Source organism: Lepidothrix coronata, unplaced genomic scaffold (genome assembly GCF_001604755.1).
Source record: "Lepidothrix coronata isolate B3197 unplaced genomic scaffold, Lepidothrix_coronata-1.0 Scaffold8, whole genome shotgun sequence".
Classification (NCBI taxonomy): Eukaryota; Metazoa; Chordata; class Aves; order Passeriformes; family Pipridae; genus Lepidothrix; species Lepidothrix coronata.
Window position 1 is genome coordinate 11,059,426 of NW_016690188.1, and position 26,406 is coordinate 11,085,831.

The window sequence follows — 26,406 nt, forward strand, 5'->3', positions numbered from 1 at the left end:
AACTAATATACATATTACAGCCTAAGAAGATGTACAAAGAAAAATCACACATACTAATTCTTGATAAATACAGGTGATGTAAAAATGTTTCATTTTAATAATGACAAAATTAAAAATAATCTAATAAAAGAAACATTGTAACAATTATATTTTTTTATTTAATTATATCTTGAAAAACAGTATGAAATCAACTCCAAGTAACCAGCTAGAGGGACCTGTATTCCCTTTTTGAATGGAACTAGAAACAGTCAGTAGTTGCAAAATGTTGTTACACACTTGAATTCTGACTATTAGCAAATAATGATGAACTGGGGTAAAATTTATTTTTTTTTTAGCAGTAACCAAAATGAATGGAGCACGTCCTGGCTTGAGCACATGTTACAGAAGGCAAGCAGCCACCGTGGGGCACCACGCGACAGGTTATAGATGTGAAGGTGAGAGTGGGGCCGTGTTCCTGGCTAAGGGATACTGAAGCTCAGACATGGCTGAATATCTAGTCAAGAAACTGTGTTCTCTCAAATATCATTAATACTATTAACCTCTTCTTTGCTGTCCCTGACAAGTTCTTTCTGAGCTGCCATAATTCGATGTGCAGCCAATTTATATTAATTGGTATGCTGATTAACTAGGCAGCCAAGTCTACAATCATTAGACATACTCAGCCAGCTGGAAATGGTTTGTGGAGGGAAGTGTAGTTTAACTATTTAGAAAACAGTGTTTATGGTATCACATACCTCATATTTCTATACAGTGATATTAGCACATCATAGGGTGTTTATTTATTCTATTATTCAGTGGAAACTTTTTACAGGTAAACTTTTCACAGATAACATTAGACAGAGGGTTCACTGGGTTGGATTGTGACAATATGTTCTACCTCAGTCACAAAGAAGTTGTTGTGGTTTCTTTAGTGGGGAAAGATTGATTGTAATTGTGTGCAGCTTTCCAGCTGTGGGTTTTAGTTCAGGAATCTGCCAAACATAATTTATATCTGTACCCCATGCCTGTCTTTCTAAATTACATACTGATATTCCTTCCTGCACCCTTATCAATGAAGACTTAACATTTGCCTTTCTAAGAATAATTCCAGTGCAAAAGGCATTTCCAGGATTCAGAACAAGGCCGTAAAGGACTTTTACATCATCTTCTTCTCCCTTGTCATTAGAAGGTGATTATAGTTGGGAAAGCTCCTGTACCATCCTCTGTTCATAGTTTCTGCTACATGAGACCATCCAAAGTTAACAAAAACTTAGTGACCTTATAAAGAACAACACTACTGATGACTCTGGCACTGAACTTGGGGGATACTGAAGGCAAACTTTCAGTTACAATCTCTCCAACCAGCATTCTGTGTTCTTCATTCCCAAACTTGTCCTTCTGTTTAAAAAAATTACTTCCCAGGAATGCACCAATTCTTGTCACAGTTTTTTAGTTTCAACTGCAAACACCTCTCCTATAGCAAATAATGTGTCATACAGTATTTCTGAAAAGAGCTAGAAAATTAAATTGGCCAACACCAATTATCTTACATCCTGTCTAAATGCTAGTTCAATCTAGAATTCCATATAATGATTCCAATACAAAACCTGCTGACTTCTGAAAGTAGTTTTGAAAACCAACTAAATGTGGGGGCAGTGAGCTAAATGGCAGGTAGAGGAATACAGATAACTTAGTTTTATCTCTTTTGCCTTGGTTCATCTTATTGGTTCATGATTTTACCAAAGTATTTTGAAGATAATTAATAGTGTGTTTTATGTCCACACTGCACAATACAGTACTTAGCATTCAGTGAACCAGGCAGAATAAGGAGGATACCTTCAACAGCAAATGATTCCCCTTGGGTGGAACTGTACTTCTTTGTGCTAGTTTGGTGCCTGCAAACATCTCTGCCTTTTGGAATAGTACCCTGTAACCACTTATGTACACTCATTCTAGGATTTTGAAATAAAGATATATTTTGATCACTTCATCTATTGTAGAAAAAATTATTTTCACTCTGTAAGAAAATGTTAATTTAATATACACAGATATACATGAATGTACACAGGTTTCGTTGTTGTGACAAAGAGCATAACAAATATAAAATTTCTATTCCAAGAGAGAAAGGAGATGATTTTTTTTTTCCCTTATAATCAGCATCCATGTAACTGCTGGTCGTGAAACTATACATTGAGTGTATACATGGAATTCCATCACGATATTCCAGAAACCTTTAAAGAAGTTTTAATCTTTCTTTCCTCAGATTAATGGCCTGAACTTACTGTTCTTATTTAGAGAGTGGCTGCATTACAATCTGAGAACATTTGGCATTAAATAGTAATCATTTCACACCCTCTCTTCTTGTATCCTAGATAAATGCATTAGAGTATGTTTCATAGGAATAGTGGCTTCTCATTGAATTACTTCTGGGATCAGCAGAGCTGTAAATCAGGTATCACAAACATGAGCTGCTTGTCCAGTAATGCTTTTTGCCTTACATCACATTTCAAGAGCGGTGTAAGAAGCAAAAGCAAATTAAAGACATTGTATTGAAAGTAGTATTTTAATTTGGTCTCATCCATTCATAGAACTTGCTAAAGATATAGGAACTCCCAGGGGTTTCAGCCAGATTTTGCCAGCTGTTGTTCTTAAGGAAAAGCGGTTACTGTCACGAGTGACAGTAAATGTTGTGCTGCCTTCCTGCCCTCTTCAAACACAAACTTAGAAACAAACCCCAAAATACCTCCACTCTCAGTTTAGAGGTGTTTTTAATTATCTTAGGAATTATTTCTAAAGGGAAGCAGGCTATTCAGATACTGGCCTCTTCTCTTTTTTTTTTTTTTTTTTTTTTTTAATGGAAATAAAACTTTAATTTGTATGTCTACTGGGCATAAGGATGATGTGTGGAAGTTCACTATCAGAAAAAGTGGTTAAGTCCTATTATATGTCTTGAGCAGATTTAAAACAAAAAGGGAGATTCCCCAATTTTTCTGAAGGCTTAAGTGATCTCTATTTAGCTCTGACAGCTCAAGAAGTTTATGATCCACTGCATGGGACTCTGAACTAACCAGTTAAACCTTAACAGAAGCACTATAGATCTCCATTTAACAAAAACCCCAGGCCTGAGCTGTGGTTGTAGTTTTGACAGCTTGCTTGTACCACCATCAGCTGAGAAGTAAATAGCAATCTTCACCTTTATGTAAACTTTAAGAGCTTCCCACACTTCAGCTTCTGTGGGATAAAAAGGCATTAATGTCAGAGAATAATTGGATTCTAACCATTGCCAGTTCTCACAAGGCTGGAAGGAACATAAGGGGGATCCTAAGCCTCCATCCAGCAGTTCCCTCACTGGGATAAATAGTCCTTCATCTTGTTAACCTTCTTTCATAGTGATCTAGTTACATAAACTGCTGCAATTCCATACATGTCATCTGTACACCCTATGGATTCAATAGGTGAACAGAATTAATTCATCTGAAGCTCTCATACTGTCTATTTTGAGTTTAGGAGTCTGAAATACTACTGGTTTAAGCCCGTAGGTCGTGAATAATTTTCTAAAATGGCTGTTTTCAATGATTATTTAGAATAAAGAAGGAACCATGAACGAGAATTTGATCTCACAAATCTGGAACTGTTGCTGACACCAAAACAACAGGTTTGCATTTGCATGTTTTCATGAGAAGAATGATCAAGTCTTTTCTTAAAGCAGTAAAGCATAAATTATTTAGGAACTCTGATTAGTTAATCAGAACAACATTTCTACCTTATTTAACAGGAGCATGTTCACACAACATATTATTCCTAGCAAAATGATTCAACACACCCCTGTTAACCCCACAAACAGCATTATACACACATCTACTTAAATCTAATCTGGTAGCTACAAATGCACCACTATAAATAACTTCCTATCTCCTCCCCACTCATTACCTGGGGAAGGAGCAGCTACAAACTTCTGTGTTGCTTTTCTCCTGCTAGTATGACTGTATCAGACCATCAGGCAGAATACTTCCTGAGGTGCATCAGTGCTCAGTTTCTTCTTATCATTAACAGCCTTTTTGCTGATCTGTTCATATTTGGATCCACGAATTCAAAAATTGAAGAGCACTGTCAGTCCCAGTGGTCACAGGAAAAGGGTCAACAAATAATTTTTATTGCACAGTTGGTAAGGTTTATCAGTAGATGTTGGTTTGCCAATTCCAAAATGTTCTGTCTGGCACATCATAGATGTGAGACTTTTCTATCTAGTTTTAATCCTGCCTGCAGTTCTGTCAGACTGCCCGTCAGATCAGATCTATGACTTCTGGAGCAAGAGCATATTTAGAAAAGAAATACTTTTATTTTTGTGCTATAAAGTAAAGGGATCGGAGAGGGGATACCAAAGGATGGGTGATGTGCCCAGTGTGAGAATTCAGCAAAATGGATATTTTATGTGACATTTTGGATAAGGCAATATTGAATTTCTCAGTGTCAAAAGAGAGGGATTTACAGCACTTGAGATGATGAAAGCCTGAATACATTTTCTTTAAAGATTAATAAAGAAGACCATAGCTTGTATATTTTCTTCAAAAGTACATGTCAAGATCCAGATACAGTGGAAGGGTTGAACAAACTGAATGTGAAACTCAGGATGTGGGCTGGGGATAACAGTGGCAGCATTTACAGTGACTAAGAAAGGAAAAAGGAGTGAAAAATATGGAAATAGGGGACTTTTGGTTTTTTTATTTTTCTGTGGCCACATTGAACTTAAATGAACTGTTCACCTATTGCATGAAGTTAGGCAATGAGAGACAATCCAAGGTTTTCATTTTGACATGAAGAGAGAAATCTACACTAGAGACATCTGTGAGGTATTGCCATAAAGATTGTAGCTGAAAATGCATTTGCAAATGTCATTGCTCAGGGACAAAATATAGGGAGAAAGAGTAAATAAATGCAGTTGTGTGGACTTCTTGTAAAAATAATACAAAAAAAGAATGCAAGAGAAACAGAGCTGGAAAAATGGAGGAACAATTAATGTGAAGAGCTTATTGCATAATTCCAATAGAACTTTCTTCTGTTTTGCTAAGCTTTTTTTACCTTCACTTTCTTATGCTCAGCTCAGAGTTGCCCTGCAGCATCCCACGAACTCCCTTTGCCTTGATCTGAGCACAGCTGCACCCTGCCATAACTAACTAAAACTTTTCAGACTAGGCTATATTAAGAAAACATCAAATTCCCTTCTTTCAGGTTGGTTTTTTTTCATGCCAGATAGACCCATCAAAATCTTATCTGCATTGTTTATTGAATCTGAAGGATTTTGCTGCTCATAAAGGACACACTCACACCCTTAGACCATCAGTCTCTGCTTTGCTGTACATTTGCTCCCTGGATTGGCAGGGGGCTGAAAGTGACATCAGCCTGTGGGGTTTTAGATCTAATGCTCCCGTGTGCGTCAGGTAATCCAATTGAGTTCTTGTAAGTTGACGGACCCAGAGATTTATACTGAGCCACTTCCTAAAAGCTGACTCTCATTACCTGGCGGGTGAACTGCCAGAGGGGGGAAAAAAAAAAGGAAAGGAAAAAAAAAGGAAGGAGTGTAAACAGCCTTAGTAGACATGACGTTGCCCTCAGCTTCAAACCAGGAGCTGCTAGGCTTGGCTTGCAAGCAAGAAAAGGAACCTCACTGTTTACTTGCTTAACCACTTGCCGGACCACACAGTGCTTGGTTACGAGATACAAACAAAGCAGTAGAAAGAGAGAAAGGAAGAAAAAGGGAAAAAAAGAGAGAAGACGGAAGGAAAGAAAGAGAAAGAGAGAGAAAAAAAAACCAAGAAAAAAAGTCCAATCAAGTCCTGAATATGTTTAATGTTATATTTACAACTATTATGGTCTAAACAATCATTATTGGGCAAAAATATAGAAGATTTCAGACTATTCTGGATGCGGCATCTGTCCAACTGGTACAGGTAGGTTCTTACGTATTTCTCTTAATCTCATTATCAATTAAATAAGTATTAAATCACTCATCTTCCTGGCTTTGCACAGCAGTATCTAATAATTACCCTGGGGGGTTTTTTACATTAAATCTCATTTCATATGACAGAATTGCACTGACTAAAAATCAGAGTCCCTCAGCATATTTTTATTTTCTCTTGAAGGCAAAGGAATAGAAGGTGCTAAATTGCTACTGCTCTTACAGCAGGGATAAATCTTCATTTGCATAGCACAGTTCACATGATTCTGGAAAACACGTTTAAGTATATTATTTATTCATGGATTTGTACTAAGTACTATTACTTAGGAAACAGTACTGAACTCCAAACAGCAGAAAGATTACCAGTGATTATAACCTGTTACTAAAGACTCTCAGTTAAGAAACTGGTTTCCTAATTTGTTCTCTACAGCTCTCTAATGTGTTTTTAGTCAAGTCCCTACATTACAGTTTGCAGTTTCTAAAATAAAAGCAGCCTGATTTTATGAAAGTTTTGGCATATGCTTCATAAACATTACTGATTTAGAGATTTTTAGATTAAGATTCCAGAAGAGTACAAATAATGATAATTTACTATTTACATCTATAATAATGATTGGAAACCGCGTCATCCTCAATGATGTGGTGAAAGAAGACCCTGAGTCTTTGTCAGCCAATAGAACCAGTCAGCATCAAAATCAGGACCAGAAGCTTTGAATATCTCTCTTCTGCAAGCAAAGGTATAACTGTGGCACTTTTAGAATTCAAGAACTAGCTTTAACTTATTAGCAATAAGCAAACCACAGCAACATTGACTACAATAAGATTAGCTGCTTGAGGAGCTATGGACAGACTTTGAGAGGAGTGGACAGTATAAGCTAAAATCTTAGCTCTTCATCTTTCATTTAGGACTACCTTTTTCTTTGGTACATGAAGAAGAAAGTGTAAAAGTCTGCTCAGGTTCTTTTACCTGTGTTGTGGTGCTGCCTGTTAACCTCAGCATCAGCATATCATTTGGCCCTTCATTCCCTGTTCCTCTGGAAGGAGGCTGCCTCATTGCAGAGAATTACATAATGCCTTAAAAAGGACATAAATCAATAAACATAAAAGAGAAATACTACTATGGTGCTTGGGTTCTACTATTTCTGGCATGGCAGCAGCAGACAGCATGGCTTTGAAGCTTCAATCTTTGAAGTGCTAGTATGTGGATTATGTATTAGATGTACTAGATTCAGTTCTAGGCCACCAGTCTGGTCTACTGTCATGTAGAACGAGCTTTTATGAAAGGTGCATGAAAAAAAGAAAAAAAAAGAAGAATGGCTGTGGCTCTCTGTCATAGGCAGATACTCTAGGAGGTCCTTGGTATTTGGCATCATCCAAAGGGCAGAGGAGAAAGGGCATATAAAGTTAGCAAGAACAAGCAGAGCACCACTTTCAATTGCAGTTATCCCGTGTCATGTTTTTATGCATTTCTACTGAAAGAATATCTATTTGCAAACTGGCTGTAGACAGTGGAATATTCTCCTCTGAAATTCACAGGTGGGTTCCCTTTGAGGTAGAGAGGAAATAAGAATTTGGCCCTGTAAGTCTGATTCTGTAGGGTGCCGGGGTTTTCTACATTTTCTTTTGGAATCAATAATGTTTTGTGTCTTTGAGGAACAATATGTTGTGATGAAGATCTTGTAATGAAGTCACATCTTTTAGCACTCACCTCAGAGTCACTACAGAGAGGCACATAACCACACTATTCAGGAACAAGATTTCAACTCTCTCTTTCAAAGATTAGACTTTTTTTAGAGACTGGCCCAACCCATGTTAAGTTTATGATTTTGTAGCAAAGAAATGTGTCTCTCTGCAGCAATGAAATTTTATCCCCCTTTGAGTGCTGAATACTTTACAATAGTCTGATTAAGTCTCCTATTGATTAAAGTATATGTTCTTAGAAAGAAAATAAAATAAAGAAATTTACATTAGAGAGTGCAAAAATACTGTGTAGTGAAGGCTGTATCATTCTAGCTATGATTTCTGGGATGTAATCTTTCTAAGGAAAGTCATTCTTTAGCAACAAGGCAACTCCCTTATTGACTCGTCAGTGTTTACATATTTGGTTCCGCCTGTCTACTTTACTCAAACAGAAGTTTTTAACAGCATTTTAAGAGTTTATTCCAATTATAAACCCATATTTCAGAGAGTTAAATTTCATACTTAATGAGATTCATCTCTCTGGTATGAGGAATAAGGTATATTCTCTCCACAATTATAACAAAGGTACAGTGAATTGGAGTATAAAATTCGTATATGGAATATATATGAATAAATCATGTTATGACTTAAATTAATTTTAAACCTGAACTTTTAAAAAATGTGCTCTCTTCAGTCTCTTGCAACTTTCCATATAGCTAAAATTTCTTGGTATTTTATGGACAAGCAGCACTGGAATACAGTAGTTTGTACTTAAGCAAAGTAACATATCCAGCTTTTTATCCAGTTACTATGCTTATGTATCCAGATAAAAACCATGTTATCATGAATGATAGCATGTATTAAGAACCATTTAAATATATCGAAGGTTACTGTATTGGGCCCAACATTCATTATATACAGAAGAAGCTCAGAGTTTGATATAACATTTAAGAAAGTCTAAAGTACATGGTGAGGGCACCTACTCTCCCTAAATTCTTTCCCTTTACATTTCTCTAACATATGCATACATTTATGATTAAGATACTATATTACATTTAGTTTCAATACAGTTTTTTCTCTATTTTCCCATAGATTATCAGTAACAGTCATTAGTTTGGTGATAGCAACAATATTCACTCAATTCAATTTGAACATTTTAATATATTTTGAGAATTTACTGGGGTTTTCAATTTTAAATGCTATAGATGAATAGTGCCTATAAACCAAATATATTTAGTTGTCATTTCTTAGTAAATACTTTCTACACTGTACTTTTTATAACCTTAATTTTTCTTATGGAAGAGTACTGTTCTTCAGAAACAGAACACAACCTGAAATCTTAAATCAGAACAATCATCAACACAATATATACAGTCAGACCGTATTCAAAGCTCTCAGTTACAGACTGATGTGCTCATCTTCTTTCCTCTGTAGCCACTTGCACATTACAGTTTTGAGGCTTGTTATGAATCAGATGCAAACCAAAAGAAATTTAGGGTTGTCACTGACAGGTTGGCCACAACTTTCACTGATTCTTCAGTATCTCCTAGCTACCTAGTCGTAGATATTTTGGAGACCAACATCTCTAATAATCTCTATNAATTTACAGGGTTTGTTTATTGTTTTTGTTTGTTTATTTGTTTTTAAGAAGCAAAAAATTCAGCCTTGAGCAACAGAAGATTGTGATTCTCATGTGAAAATTGTTCATTTAAGAGTATTTTAGTGTAGACACTCATGAGTGGGGCAAATTGTTTCACTGATCCCAAACTGTCTGTAGAGACCCAGAATCAGATTAATACACAAGTACTATGGAATAATCTTGTGCCTCTATAAAAAGCAAGCCATATTTTCCCATTTCAATTCAGAAATTATTATGTACATCAAATATTTAATCTTTATGCACACTAGGATAATTTTAAATTTCAAAACTGTCTCTACATTCATTTTTATAACTATATAATTTTTAAGAGCATAAGCAAATCAGTTAAATATCTTCCTGGAAATACCTCCTACTGAATGCAGAAAGATGATTCTGGCCCTGGTTCAGGTTCATGCCAAATGCTGTTCCTGCCACCACGACTCAGAGATGTCAAAGGCAGTAAGATTGATGCTCGGTGCATCATTCCTTCTCCCTTTGTGACTACAGAAATGGTTCTCCCTTTGTTGTGTCACATCAATGTACTGCTAGGCTCAGGACAGACTGTTGATAAATTTTGTAAATTTACTTCGGAATTATCACTGATGATTTTGAAACTACAGGTCAATCTAAATGTTAATACTGGTCCTGTTTTTAATCCTCCTAATTTTGTATTCCAAATTTGATTTATTATGCAGCCAGTCCTGAGATGCACTGCAAGAACTTTTCTTAGGGTATTTGGAATATTTGGTAGTAAAAAAGAATTTGTCTTGCCTTTAGTGAGAGAATATTTGTGTTTTAATTTACTTCTAGTTATCTATGAATTTTCAGTCCCTTTTGATGAAGTTTCTGAACTTCTGTGTCATAAAGATGTAAAGATACACATTCATCACTGGGCTACTCTTAAACATAAGGCGCTTCAAAGCAATGTGTTACTCTAAGTTATTAATCTTTGAGGGGTGGAACCACAGAGGAAAACCAAGAGATAGGATATCCAGACTGGTTTTATCTCAAAGTCCTCACCTGGGTACGATCCGAAATTGCATTATTGATATGTTAATTAACCCATTGTCCAGCATCTCAGGTCAAGTAAAAGAATGTTGACTAAAAATGCATTTTCCTAGCTACTTTTCACTCTAAAAGATATTTCAGAATTAGCAAATCTGTTTTGCTAATCTGTCTTTCTGGACCCCTTTTCAGCCCTTAAAATCAGTCTACTAGCCCTCCAATACTCTAGAAAAATATCACTTCAGGTTCCCATATTTCCTGGAGTTTGATCAGAAATCTTGAAAGCAGATTGCTTGACATCTTGCAGAAGAGCGCCTGAGGTCCTCTGGCTAATTCCCTTCTTCCAGGAAGTTTTTTCCCTCCATTGCATCTTACTGCCACTGATACAAGAAGTTTTTCTTTTGGCTATACTGAAGGAGGATTGGGTCCCCTTGGGTTTGGTCATTTATTTACAAAAGGTGCTTTTTGACTATCAGATAGCCCTGAATCCTAAAAGGGACCACTAATATAGCTAAGAAATCGGAGTACAACAGCTGAAAGGGATAGGAGGCTAAGAAAAATACTGTATCTAGAGAAAGCTGGCTAAAGATCATCTTTTTATAGACTTGTGTGTAGTTTTATCAGTGTGTCCTTCAACACCACACTAGAAGAAACAAATCCTTGTCTCTAAAGTTGTCCTTGAAAGTGACAGATGAATATTCAGTCATTGCAGTTAAATTAATCAAAATCAGTATTAGCCAATTTCAGGTATTTTCAAGTGCAGTGGGTTTACACCAGCTTCCACGGAGTGTTATGAGTCTAGAACTTTTTCTGGATACAGTGGTGCAAATGGAAGAAATTACACTCCAAGCCCCTTCTCACTTTTCTGTCAATACAAGCCTGCACTCCAACTCTTTTAGTGAGGTTAGTGGCCGATGTTAGCAACCTCTCAGATCTGTGAGAGGACCTACTTGAGTGGCCTCTCTCTGACTCGCTCATGTCAAAATCAATTATTCACCTCTAGTAGAGGGGCTGTGATGGGCATTTATGTCCAAACCATAAATAGGCAATACACCCTTCCCAGACAGAACTTTTTAAAAAATCTACATTTGTTTACACCATCCAGCAAATTAAAAGTTGGTTACACTTCCAGCTAGGTATTTTGCAATATACAGATGGAGTAATGAAGCAGAACTGAAAGTTCAGTCAGATGAAAGACAAGACTTCTGCAAGAACACCTTCCAGGCAGTAAAAATTGAAAGGCATTTCTGATTAGACAGAAGCCTTTCCAGCTCACAGAATGCTTGGTTCCTACCAAGGTTAATCCTTTGTTGTTATTGTTGTTGTTGTTGTGTTCATACAGAAACTTTTTTGCCAAAGTCTTAATTTCCAGTTGTTCTTCAGGGTGCCCAGATGGGGCAAATCTGTTCTCGCTTCATGTCTTTAAAAGTAGACCAGAAACAAACTTGACTCCATATTTTCAAAACCTAAGTGTGATTTCTCCTTCCTCATCATCTTGTTCCCTGGTGTGTCCTATGATCTCCTTTACCTGTGTTTTTCACCATCATCCAGATAGTGGATTAAGATTTTCATGCCATGAAACTGATTCTACAGCTGAACCGACTCTGCAGTAAATTCCCCCTGAGAAGCGTGCATGAAAAGTTTAGTCAGGAATCCAGATAATCCATTCCTCTTTAGGATATTTAATGCACATGACTGTGTTTGATAAGGGAAGGTCAGTTTTCCTACAAAAGTAATAGTTTTTAGCTCTTTTTTTGTCTTTATACAGTAAACAAAATAGCAAAAGTAAAGATGAAGATTGACAAAAGTCAAGTTGCTCTTTTACTTTTTGCAAAATATGACTGCCAAATCTAATGAAGCCAAATTGCACATGAAGTGACCCTGGCATATGAAATTACTAATGCACAATTATTATTAAGTGTCAAGTTCAGATGCAAAGCTGTAGTTCATTAACTTTTATGATAAATTAAATTTCCTTCATTGATTCTAGCTTTCAGAAGATAAAAGTTTCCACAAATGAGAAAATGAAACGTACCAAAATTGAATAATATAATTTAGAAAGAAATGTGATAAATAGGTGGATGTTGGTGGGAAAATGGTGGGTTATCCTCACCTCAATGTACCTTTCATATCTCTGCAAGAAGAGTAGGGGAAAATCTTTTGACTTGAGAGAGTCCATATAATAAAAAACTGTGTTACAAAGATTAGAATGGAGAGGACATTTTAGGCTAATTTGGATGGCACTACCTTCTTCCATAGAAATCAGCAGAATTCACCTTTGATCTCAAAGCACAAATTGGCACTAGAAGCCCTTCGCTACTTTTTCCAGTCACAAAAACATTAACCTCTGTATTCTAGGTAAACTCCAAAGTGGGTGATTACATTCTGCTGCTCTAATTTTTCCACACAGGCTCAACCAGATCCAGCATCATTTCCTGATATGCAGTGTTACTGCAAAAAAAGTCCGTTTTTGCAAGGTTGCTGTTAACTTTTTCCTTCTTGCCTCCTAATTTGTCTGCTTTGTCTTATCACTTGTATCTTGTTTAAAGGTCAGAATTGTTTGGTTCTGGATCACAGCTTTTATTAAATTGAGGGACCATGAATATGGGCAGTGCTATAATGATAACAATATCTTTCCATCACTTTTAGTGTTGTATAATTTACATAGCATAGCCTGGCTATAAAAGGAAATGAGATGTATTTTTTTCCCCAAGCATTCACACAGTTACATTTTTGTCAAATATCACATCATGTTGGTCTTCAAAATCAGAAGTTAAAAATACAGCCTAAAACTACAGGACATTCTGAGTGTGTTTAAAAAACAATTACCAATTTGCTTGTAGAATAGCACATTGCTTAACTATACATTACTTTAAAGCAATAATTTATTACACTTTAAAGAGACTATGATTTCCATGGCCATACAGTCTAACACTTTTTGCAAGAAGTTTGCACATCATTGATAGCAGAATTCATTTAATTCAAATTTAGTATTGATCTGAGACATTACTTTTACTCTTAGAAAAAAACATTCACTACAAAAGTTAAGCATCTCTGATGGGACTGCTGATTTCACTTCGGTTCTATGAAGTTGTAACACCTGCACTTCAGTTGCTTATTGATTAACTTAAGCTAGTTAGAAATATCAGCACTGAAATAAAACTGGTTAAAGCACTTTCTATCTAAAATGGGGGTTGTAGTGCTCCTTCCCCCATCACAGTCTCAAATAAAACAGCACTAAGTACAATCTGGTGGATTACCTATATGGAGAACCCACAAAGATTTTAGCTCTGGGAAGGTGAATTGATTGCTTAGTCCCAGTACCATAGGGTTAAGTGAAATGCTATCACAGTAATTTATTATTAAGAGAAATGGTGATGGCTTAGACTAAGAAGATTTGTCTGTCTCTTCTAATTAAGGTTAGGTTTGTAAGAAGATTTACTGCCCTTTGAAGCTGCAGAGACTAAAATTAGGACTCTGCTTCTGTTTAAAATGTCACTAGGTTGATTTATAATCCTGTAGTGATTGCAACAAGGGATCATTCTTCCTATGTTGTGATTCCTTGTTTGGAAGCTAGTGAGCCAGGACAAGACCCCATGAAGCAAAGTCTGAGTAGTCTGTTAATCAGCAACAAGTTGGTCCTGCAGAACACTGTAATGCTCTTGCAGTGACCCCTTGAAGACTCCATAACGAATGGGAAGCTGGCAAAGCAATCAGCTGTAAGACACAGTGAATTCCATTGCAGGCAGAGAGCAAACAGTAGCAGTAAGTGGACTGTGTACAGAGAGTGAAGAAATTGTTAGGAGGGAAGATGAGTTTTCAGGCTGTAAGTGAACTCAATTTACAGTGGTGTTTATAGTCTTGTATGAGACAATAGCATCCCAGGCTATAGTGTCCTCACTTGCTGGTCTACAGACATTGTCAAAATCTCAAATAAGTGGATCACTTCTAACTTTTCTCATTATGCTCCTATTAACACAGCCTAAAAGGAACCTGTGGAGCTCACTGCTACAGGACAGTAACAGCAAAAACTGTTACTTTTTTTTTTAAATTTTAAGCTTGTGCAGACCTAGAGCAGTTCTGCCTAAATTAGTAATTTATAAAAATGTAAAACTGGTTAAAAGGAAAGATCAGACCTGTTGATGAAGAACAAAACCTTCTTTGACAATATTTAGCATGAAAAAACATCTGGAGGAAAAGCAGCCTTGATACTTCAAGTCACAAGTCAGTTTGTAGTTGGCTGGGATTAGGAAAATACTTTTCCAGTAGGTAACACATGAAATTATGATTCACTACAGAATCCCTTTGTCTAAATGATCTGATGCTGTGTTGCAACTAAGACAAAATAGGGAGAGTGTGTGGACCCACATTCTTTTTCAATACACCAGGTCTTATGTACCTATCAGATAGGACAGTGTGCTGGGAGCCACTAAAATGCTATTCGGCAGCCCAAAGAGAGAACCATCTTTTAATTTGGTTTAGTGAAATAAAGCAAGTTTATATATATATTGGAATGGATGAACTGCAAGTATTGAGTCTCAGATATCTGAGCAAGAAAATCTATCATCAGTGAATTCAGTAAGAGTCTATAAGCTTTTACTGATCAGTCTGTTGAGCAATGAATGAAATTCAATTGTTCTGTTGGACTGCTTATAAACCTTTTATGTTACAGTGCATCTTTTGCTTTGCCATTCTTTTTTTCCTAGATTAACTCTGTCACGTTTTTACAGAAAAGAGCATCCAATTAAGCAGCAAAATCAATCCCCTGCCATTCAAACTACTCACAAAATCTGAACAGCACATATTCATGAAGGATCTCTTGAGTAAAAGCTATTTGCTCCACAGAATCTTGTGTTTGGTTTCAAATGATGAATAAAAGGGGTCAAAAAGATTACATGAAGTCACTTAGTCCAGTCTCTTTTATTTACTCTTACTCAGATTAAGACAGGGATCAGCAATATCTACATTTTCTGAACAAAAAAGCAGGATGTTTCACGACGTATTTCTTCCTGTGAGAGAAGGGTACAGTTATAATCAGTATGGCTTTTCTTGAGCAATTCAGTCTATTTTAGTGTGTCCAAAATCTGGTATTTACTGCAGCAGGCATGAGCAGTTCCTGTGTAACATTGGCCGAGGTCCTGTGGGCAAAAGGAAGCCCTTTGGAGGAAGAAGAAATATGGGCACTTCTGTACCTGTCCACAATACAGCTTCTGGAGGATCTTCACAAAGGTGAGGTGAAAAGTATTTTTTTATAGTTCTTACCATTGGAAATTAATTATTGAGTTATTTTACTTCTGTTGCATTTGTTTGTTTGTTTTTAAGACAAAAAGCACTAACAGCAATGACAGCATGCTGCTAATAATGTTGCCTAAAGATCGAGGAGAAAAACAACTCACCAGGCAAATTTAGTATAGGTAAGATACAGAGCAGGTCTTTAATGAAGACCTTCTGGTGCAAGGAGTACAAAGGCATGCACCTGTGTCTAGGGGTTCCACAGGTTATGGTCTGATCCAAGAAGCATCCACCCCCAGATCCTCCACAGATCTGCCCCCCAGCACACCTCCCCAGAAATTGAGTCTTAGTGCTGCTGTTTTTAGAGAGCTGAAGTCCAGAAGTAATGCCAAGCTGGAGACATTTTGAAGCTGAATGCCCAGTCCTCCAGTTTCTTGCAGGGCAGGGGAGGTTACCTGCCTCTGCATAGCATCATCCCAGCTGACTAAGGCATATCTCTGGCTCCACATCACTTAATTACAACTATATTGCTTTTGGAATCAGCTTCTTCTCAGGGCTAGTACTGTCACGTTTGTTTCACTGTGCTTGATGTAATAAATCCTGCTAGACCTTGTGATGGTAAACACCATTTGCTAATAGCAATATTTCCAGTGTGCTTGGGCACTGATGGGTTAGGCAGGAATGCTCAGACATTGGCTGGCCAACACGACAGAAGGCCAGGTGTTCTTCATGGAGGCTGAAGTACAAGCTGACTGCCTGTTTCTAAAACAGACAAGCTTCCTAGCATGTGCTACTTGTACTTGCATACTTTAACTACAGAAAATGGGGAAGGAGCAAAAGAGAAGGCTAGCTGATGATTTTAAGACTTTTAATTTTCTAAAGAAATAAATGCCTCAATTGTTGCAAATACCAGTGGTCTGTCCCTAAGTCTTGAATCTTTGGGTCCTCTGGCTATACAAATCTCCTAGGTGTGTATGAGTTCCCAGCTTAACATTTTACCTATCTTTACTATCCATTTTCCTGATGTTAAGGTCACCATGCATAAGAACTAAGTAGACCTTTTTTAATATACAATTTTTAAATGCTAAAATACCAAAGCATCTAGGGCACATTTCTGAGCACTTCTCCAGCAAAGATCTGAATGGTCTCTCTTCTCACATTCTAGACTGAAGAGTGGTTTAACAGCCAACTTTTTATTTTTAAATTATCTATATTTCCTGAAACACAGTGACTAAATATTGTCATAGTTAATGCAGCTTTTCCTCTTTCTGGAGTAAACATATTGATCTTAGATGTTGTTTATCATTGTTTTTTAATGAGTATTTTAATGAAATCACTTGGATGTCTTTGGCCAAATTCATTTACTGCATGTATGCAAGTTCAGTGTTTACAGCAGACTACACATCCTCATGCTGCCATTCCTGCTTCACACCACTGGGACCAACCTCAGTGGATCTCTGCAGTGATATTTTTTAAGAGTATTCAGACATTTGCAAGCAGAATCCAGTCCATTTCTGAGATACCTTCAAACAGATTTTTTCAGGGAAGAGAGAGGTCAAGATGTTTCTTAGGAAGGAGCCCAGACTCAAGGACCCACAAAGGTGTCAGCAGGGGCTGTGCCAGCCAGGGCTCTATCCCACAGTATCCAAAGAAGATGATCAGAGTAGGTCTGGGGTTGATAACTGAGAATCCAACCACCACCAAGGCTGGTCAGAGGTCAAGCTGGGAAACTGAGTCAGGATCAGGTGTGGTGTGGACAGCCAGGGTCAGACAGCCCAGCGATCAGCAGGCAAGGCCACAGTGACAAGGCAAGTCTGAGGTCAGGCTGGGAAGTCAAGCAAGGCATTTTGGGTACATCTTCAGGAAACATCAGTGATTAGTTTGGCTATACAGGTGAGATGCCAGAAATATGATTTTCTGAGTGCAGTGAATTCAACACTAAGGTCTCCCTTACCTACCTCAATATTTTTCAGACCCTGCCATCTGTGTGATTTGCCCATGGTCAGTACTACTGTCTGCTGAAGGAAATTTGTCCTTCCAAAACAATGCATCTCAGACAGAAGCTCTGCCTTTCAGTCCACCAGAACTGCTCCACAGACAAAGTAAAAACCAGCGCTTTGGACTAACAAAGGTGAGGTATATTACAAAGTAAATCTTGACGGTACCTCTTGAAGACAAGCTTGTGAGTTTTAATGCAGCACACCAGGTACCTGCTGCCCCACTCCATTTCTAATATGACTAATCAAATTAGACTACAGTTAGAAAGATTTACATGTGTCTTGCCATTGCATTAGCCTGCATGTCAACATCAAAATCAGTTTTGAACATCAGTCCTCAAGATCTGTGGAAATGTATTATTTGCAAAGGCCCACAGAAAGGAAGAATATTTCTATGAACACTGTTTCACCAGATATGGTAATTGCAATCCCAGAAGCAGCAGGATTGCAGTATCTATACAATCAGAGAGTGGAAGCACTTCCAGGAAGTCAGAAATACATTCAGCTTTGTGGACAATTTATTTTTCTTCTCTCTGACAAATGAGTCTCTCTGGCAAGACAGTAAGATACAACACTCAGGTACCTAAAAGTCTTAAATACCACTCAGACCACATCAGTGCATACTTCCCTCAGGCTGAACAAAGTATTTTCAGGTTCCCACATAACTGATCATTTACAGACCAGGCAAAAACATGATGCCGTGGAATAGGCAGCCCTTAGTCCAGTAATTCTTTTCCTGGATGTGAGTACTAGTCAGTCCCACAGGTAGGGGAGATCTTTAACTGGCAGTGGGAGAACTTAAAAATTAAGAAAGGAGTTCAAATTTCTTTCCCTACTTAAGACATAATTGAGTAGAGGGCAACCTGGCTCAGTCCCTCAGGCTGGACATTACTAGCTGCATGCTACAAGATCAACTATTGTACTTTCAGATAAGTTTAGTCTAGTTTTTTAAAAAAAAAAAATTATCTGTTTGACTTCTACCATTTTGTGACCAAAGCCACAAAAAGATGGTATCTCTCATATGAGGCTTTTCTGTACTTAATAATGACTTCACACAGGGTTTTCTTTCCTGTTTTGACAGATGTTGGTGTATTCCTTAGGAATGACCCTCTACTGGTCAGCAGATTACCAGGTTCCTCCAAACCAGGCCAGTAACACAAACTGTTGTTTTCTTTTATTCTGGTAGGTTCAAAGATTGAGAGGCATAATCTGAGGTCTTGGTAAGAGGGGCTTTATGTTTTGGATCACTAGAAAGAATTGGAAAGCTTGTGTCATGATTCAGTCTGCACTAAAAATACCAATTCACCCAAATCAGGAAATTTAGTTGGACCTCATCTTTACTTTCCTTTTTTTTTCCCTTTTTCTTCAAAAATCAGAATTGTTCTCATTAAGATGAATTATACCTCAATTTCAAGAGTGAAGATTATTTATTCCAAGACAATAAGGAACAAGCTACCCAGGGAAGTTGCTGAGTCACCATCCCTGGATGTATCTAAAAGATGTGTAGATGTGGCACTTGGGGACATGATTTAGTGGTCGATTTGCCAGTGCTGGGTTTATGATTGATTCAATATTAAAGGTATTTTCCAACCTAAGTTATTCTATGATTCTATTATTCTAAGATAGGAAGGGCTAAAAGAAAAATATCACATTGGCATGATTGAAGTGCTGTGCATATTTATGTGCTTTTTCAAAAATAGGATGCAGGATTAAAACTAAGTAACTGTCTTTATTTCTGAGCAAATTCTACCAGTATCTCTACTAGCTGAAATTATGAATTTCTTGCTTACTGGGAATCCTTTCTAAGACTTGTAGCACACATTTTGCTTCATTTCTATATTGATGCTTTTGGGTGCTTGTTCTTGATTTGAAAAGCACAAGCTTTTAGTAGATTTAACCTCTTTTTCATGTGTATACACATTCTAAGAGAAAAGGCTTTATAAGCTAAATGGCCCTAAAATTTAAGTATCTGGTCTCTATGGTAACAGTTTTGGTGGGTATAAGTCCTCACCTTTTTGAAGCTAACGCTACCACATATCTTTCTTGCAAGGATCTTTGATTCATAGTCTAATTAGCAAAGCTCTGGAGCAAACTGAACTGTTGTCTGTCACCAAGAAGTGCCTAATTGGGCTGATGACTTCTTAGAACTGCCAATTCTCTCCAAGGCTATCCTGGATCCCATTAGAGGCTTCATTTAGTGCTGTTTGGCTGCTTGTCTGGAATGTTCCCAAAGTCTAAAGGAATTCAGTGCCCATTTCTCACTCAGGGTGAAAGGCTTACAGAAATTCCTGGTCCCAGTTTACACAGGATTTCAATCGCCTGGCAGATGTTATTTAACAATACTTCTATTTTGGCTCAGTCCCTCCAGCTGAGTGACCAACTACACACACTCCTTCTAACACTTTGTGAAGATCTGCCACATAAAAGATTTTCTCCTGAATCAATCCTGGAAGCATGTGAGGCACATCAGAAGGAATCTGCTTCCTTACCAGCAAATGTCTATGTAAAGAAAATGGTCCAGTTTGCACTGGGAAGTGTCAGTGAGGTAGGTACTACTCTCATACTCTAATCATCTCCATTTCTCTGGTGAGAGAGGCGACAGCAACATGGAATATAGGTAAACAATTGTCTGAAATTAATGTTTGTATGGATTAAGGAAGTGAGATTTGTTTCAAAACTTCTAAGCAGAAAATTGAGTGGGCATGTGTACAAGCAAATGAAGCAATGAAGCTGTCTCAGACAGCACTTGTACACTCCTGGGAAGTGATACAAATCCAGCTTTTGCACTTACAGTATCTTAATTTCTTTGGTTAATACTGAAGCAATCATAACCTTTACAGGGACTTCATATTGGCCAAAGGAATGGACTGTAGACAAAAGATTTCTCCATTGCCACTCTGGTTTCAGACTTTGTGAAATTCAAAGAAATCACATTTACATCATATTGAGAAATTAATTCATTGTCCTTGAGTGGAACTGAACATTTGCCGTGCAATCAAGCCTGACCACATGAGGTCTTTAGTATGTGAACACCTGAGTCTTTTTCAAAATTTGAAATATCAAAAAACATTTTTTTTGACTGCAAGACAAAGGAAGAAAACACACCACAATTTTTTTCTGTTTTCAACCAGTAGTCATTAACATTCTGAGATGACTTTTCCACTTGCACTCTTTACTACTCTATTTACTACTGTTACAGAGGGTGTCCCCTCTTAAACTCAGCTGGCATGAGAGCATGGAGCCAACAATACTCAGTCCAGCTTTGTGTTAATCTGAGATGAAGTTGTTTATACAAAGCAAATCAGCAGCCTCTGACAGTGAGAGGGCAAGGATCGCTTCAGTATGAGAGTCTAAAGTCCACATATCAAATGACATTGACTCGCAAGATTACTGTCTTCTAGATAGAGCAGGTGGTCACCGAAGACAGCACAGCCTCCCAGCTGAACAGGAGTCATGTGATAAGGAAAAGGCTGCACGAGAAAATACCGGACACCTCACCACTGTCCTCCCAGATGAATTTTCATCAAGGTAAAGAAAGATTTATAAGCTGAACTTTCTAATAAGGATACAGCCAGCCTTTTCTGAGTCTTTCCCAAGCTAGATGAATTGTTTAATTTCATGCTGTAGTGATTACATGTAGTGTTGGATAGGATAGTTATTGCTTTACATATAAATTACTTCATGATGGAAAGACTCTGAGGCAAGTCAGCGAGGTTTCTTTTCCTTGTTTCACAAAGGACAGTACTCTCAGGGCTGCAAAGCAATGATAACGAATCACCTTGCACAGATTCGACTCTCAAAGCTCTTTGCATAAAACCTGTGCATATAAAACACCTCTACTTTCAAAACTGTTTTTGTGTTTTGTACACTCCAATGTATTTTTGAAGGTTGGATTCTGTGAGGTTATCCTGTTGCCATTAAGGAATATATAGTCATCCTTCCTACTTGATTATTCATGCAAAGATTTGTGGTTTCTTTTTGATTTAATTTTTCTATTCAAAAGATGTTTTATAAATACACACATGAATTGCTGGATTGATTTCAAGACACAAGGCCAAATCCTGGTCACTATACAAATAAAGCAGTATATACCAACTTTGCATTTCATTTGACTAAGATCAAGATTTTATTACCTCTCAGAGTAATTCTCTAACTCTATCTTTTTTCTCGTCTCCGTATTGTACTGTTCACTTCAGCAGAGATCTGTTACCCTGGAGCAAGGGAAATGTTGGCCCAAGCTATGCAGGCTTGTTTTGGATATGCTCAACATTAGGCATATGAGCAGTCCAATTCCTATTCAGCAAATTACATATATGTTCCATTAAATCAGTTAGAAATCAAACACATGCTTAAATACATGTGGAACATTTCTATGAGGTATTATGGGTTATAAGAAAAGGAGATTCTTTTCAAAACATACAGAGAAACCACCCCTCAAAACATATTGACTCACTCAGAAACTGAGCTTACAGTTTCACAGTTGCATAAGCTGGTGGAAATTCTGCTGCTCCCTCTACTAGCCCCAAATTCCTGCCATTTTCCCTACACTCATTCTAGTGATTATGTATCTGGTGTGATCTCTGTGTTTTCCAGGAATTTGGGTCACTTGGCTTACACTTGCTGAAGGACTTCAATGAATTAGGATGTTGATTACATTGAAAATGTGTGAGCCACACTTTGCAAGGCAGCCTTCCATTTCTTTCCTTTTTTTTTTTTAATTAAAAATTATTACCCTCAGAGATTCTGTAAAAGGATAAGAGACAATGCAACCAAAGAAAAGTCAGTATGCAAGAGAAGTATGTACATCCTTATGACTTAGGATGACCCCTTAATGGAATTTCTGCATCTGACTCTGGTAGGGGATTGTGTCTAGGCATTGTCCACCCAGCACACAGAAAGGATACTTTATAGCAGAAGGTTTTGGGCCTCATAGTATAAGGAATGAAAACTTTGCAGGTTATCTGCACTTTCTAACCTTTCAGTTAAACACATAGCCTAGAATTAATGTATTAGCTTTGTTTTATTTGGAATGGTTGAGGAGAACTATGAAAACTCTTTTTGGTCAGAATATGATTATGAAAATAATAGAAGTCATCAAGCTTTCCCCAGTCCTTAAGGAAGGACTGGGGTCAGTGTTAGAAGACAGACAGACAGACAGATGTGGACTATATAAAAATTAGTTAAGCCAAACATTATTATCATGCAAATACAATGATTTATAACTGAAGTATGTGATTCACCATATTCCTTTTCTGTTTCCAGATAAAGGGTCCAGATTAATGAATTATAGTCAGTCAACAGAAGATTACAGACAACTCTCTGCGGACTATAGTGACTCAAATAGTATTTCTGAAAGTGCATCTTTGATACTGTCTAACCGAGGACACAAGAGAGGTAAGATTTTTATGAAAGATTATGTTTATGAATTATGTATTGATCTTTTTTGTCCTTTGTTTGTATATGTGGCACTACCCACGTATAGGTGTACCAGGTGATAGGTATTCCAGTGCAACTTGTGGTTATATAACTTGGGAAGTATATTTTTGCTAAGTTGTAGAGAAGAAAGATACTTAGATTAGTTTCTTTTTCACTTGTGTCCTAATGTAAAGCTATATATTCCCTGGTTACCATGCAGCACCATCACCTCTTTCTTGCTTTATGCCCCCTTTTTGAGGTGAAGCTGTTCAGCAGATCACAAAGCCTGAGAGTATGTTTATAGCACATGGGGTCTTGCTACAGATGAGAAATGATGGAGCTACCCCACAAATGCATATGATGGGCAGTGTCAAGATGGCAGCACTGAAATCAGTTGAATCTATAAGTAATACCTAAGTCTTGAAGGGTGGAAATTAATGTTTCTTCAAACCCTTTAAAAAACAAAGGGAATGATTCTGAAAGCTGAGGGAAAAAAACAAAAAAACCCTTTGTTTTCTTTTCATTTTTTTCCTAGAACCATTTTATATGTCCCGCTCAGCGTGTTGTTTTTGTTGTACTAAATGCCAGGTTGTTCTTCTGATTTACTTTGTCTGGAGATATCAGAGTTGGAGTTTTATCTTCACTTTCAATCCTTTTGTGAAAGAAACTGTTTAGGAGAGAATTCATTCAGTGAAGACACTGTGTTAGACATCATTCAAGTTCCTTCCCAAGGCATATAAATCACATAGGGGGATGCTATGAAGCAAAGAAGGGAATTTAGCAGAAAGAGGAGCACTGCTGTGCATGTTTATCTTTATGTATAAATTAGAGTCTGAGCTAGGATCACCTAGAGAAGGTGTTCATACTTCCCAAGAGCAAAGAGTTGCTGTTGCTCCAAGAATGAGGAAAGTGAGGTTAGTTATGCAACTGCTGTTAATGCTCTTCTCCTGAAAGACACTTTTCTGAAGCTCCAGAATTGCAGTCAATATCAGCAGTAATAAAAACCTGAGACTGCAGCTTCTCGCTGTGTGATTCATATGTGTCATTCACATACTTAACTGCACACAGTGAAGGTAAACTTACTGTTTTGTAAGCCCTTTCAAAAAAAATGATTTGGTCATAAACTGGACAAAGGCTCATTCCAGTGACTTTGCGTATGTCTCAGTCTCCACTGAAACACTGGTAGCTGTTCATACTCAAGATTTTGTAATGCAGGACTCTAAAAATACATGAGTCAACACGGAATGTGAGAACTTGTTTGCCACAGACATTCTTTCATGAGATAATATATTAAGAAAATGCATTCTTCTCTGAAAAGAACTGCTACCATTTAGTAGAGCACCATTATCAATGGAGATCAGGACCTCTATCAAGACTGTACTTTTAAAGATATAATCAAATAATAATCTACAGGATTGACTACTTTGAGGGCCACATGTTAATTTAACATCAGAAATGTGTTAAATCTGTGATCAAAGCATGGCAATCTGGCCACTGAAACTAGCCAAGTTGTCCCACTGTCATAACAGCTAATACAGAAAAACTAAGGGGAATTTTATGTCCTTGTCAAAGTATTTTTGTACAATTATGTGAAAAGCACAGTGTAAGGAGAGAATTTTGCAAGGTTTTCTCATTAAAAAGCATGTCGTTTTAGAAGATGAGAATGAATCTTAACTTTGGTAACTAGTTTATCTCAAATCTCACATTTTGTCACTACCATCTGCAGCTTGGAAAAAACCAACACATGTTTGTGCTTATTTTAGGAATATGACTGTAGATTTTCTAGTTTGTAAAACTGTACTTGGTTGGTTGGTATACCAGAATTCAATGTCACATTTTCATTTGGAATTTGAAGTGAGGTCTCAGGGTGTAGTGCATGAATATTTCATCTGGAGAAAAAGCTGACCTAAATGATTGCTTCCACATAGTTCATCTTATCACACTATATTTCTGCCTGTGTAATAGTTTGATATGTAATTCTTCAAATAAGACCAATTAAATTATCTAAATGAAGTAAAATTTAACCTCTCCCTCCTTCCCTAAATCATAGTATCACAGAATATGCTGAGTTGGAAGGGACCTATAAGGATCATTGAGCCCAACCCTTAGCCCTGCACAGGACCATCCCCAATAGCCACACTGTGTGCATGAAAGCATGATTTAAAACATCTTTGCTGCTACAAAAATCATTAATAGAGCTACCACTTGCATACCCTTTCTGGTTCTGCCTCTAAATTTCAACTTTCATGTATTTGAACAATGCAACACCTATCCTTTCTGTAGCGGCAGAGATTACTGAAGGTGAAGAACAGAACAAATCTCATTTGCTAAGAACTCACAAACCATCCTATACTCCCATCATATTTTTATGATGTGAAAACATTCACAAGATATTTAATGTACCAAATAACTGGTGGAATATTTACAAATATTTTCATTTCAGTGATTTTATATCCTACTTTGATTAATCCAGAGAAATGTCATGGCTTTTCCCACCCAATTTTATGCAAAAATTGGGCATAGTTTCTGAGGAGAAGAAACTGTTTCACAAATTACCCCCATACAGATGGAAATGACAGCCAGTGTACCTATGCAGTTATTTTCTAAATTACATTTACATGAAGGATTATGAAGAGGAAGTAACAATAACTAGGGAACTGGGAATACTGCTAGTAGTATTCACTTAACCTTATTAAATAGCCATTTATGTCCAAGTGAGGACAGTAACCAGTCTAAAAGAGAGGAAGTAAGCAGTATAAATTTCTTACCTGTTTTAATTGTCCCAGCATCGGATGCTAAGTGCTGCTACAACTGCTTCAATTGTGAAATTTCCTTTATTTATTTTAGGGAAAGTTCCAGAGATGCACAGGTCATGTGACCCCACACTTAGTGGGTCAAGGACACAAAGTAGCTACAAGCTCTTCATAAACAGGTAATCTCAAGTCATATTTCTACAAGATGAAAACTGTTTTATAACCAAGTGAAACAGACAACTAGTGTGGCAATGCCACTAGCAGAAAATGCCTGGATTGCCATCTGAGCTGTTTTGAGAATAGATACTATTTATGTAGAATAAATACCTTAATAATACATCATATTCTACTATGTAGAATAAACAAATAATGTGCACCTAGACTTTATTTGGTTCCAAGTGGAACAATCCAAATGCTCTAGTGAAATGAAACTTGAAACTTGGGCCCTGAACAATCCATACAAAAAAAGCGTGTTCAAGATCTCCACCTTTACCACTGTGCCAGATGCCATGGGCCTCCCAGAACAGCTGCCCCTGGCTGTGTCTCCATCAGAATCAGGCAAGCAGCAATAGCCCTATGTCACTGAAACAACTGGGAAGCAGCTCCACAAAGACCGTGGAAGGTTGGACTTGATGATCTCGCAGGTCTCTTCTGACCTTAATGATTATATGATTCTATGAAGGGAAAAACCTGTTGAAAAGGTATGAACAGTCATCACTTTTCCTGTCAAGGCATTCTGGCAGAGTCCTT

The 26,406-nt window shown here is 37.3% G+C and overlaps 1 protein-coding gene across 1 annotated transcript in view; it reads left to right on the top strand.

The window, feature by feature from the left end:
• The first annotated feature begins 19,940 nt into the window (after positions 1-19,940).
• The window catches only part of FRMPD2 (FERM and PDZ domain containing 2), a 59,519-nt gene continuing 53,053 nt past the window's right edge, over positions 19,941-26,406 (top strand). The window contains exons 1-4 of the mRNA XM_017803836.1: positions 19,941-20,033; positions 20,890-21,016; positions 22,751-22,882; positions 25,751-25,835. Coding sequence (XP_017659325.1) covers positions 20,001-20,033; positions 20,890-21,016; positions 22,751-22,882; positions 25,751-25,835 — 377 coding nt within the window. The 5' untranslated portion in view covers positions 19,941-20,000. The remainder of the gene's footprint in view (positions 20,034-20,889; positions 21,017-22,750; positions 22,883-25,750; positions 25,836-26,406) is intronic.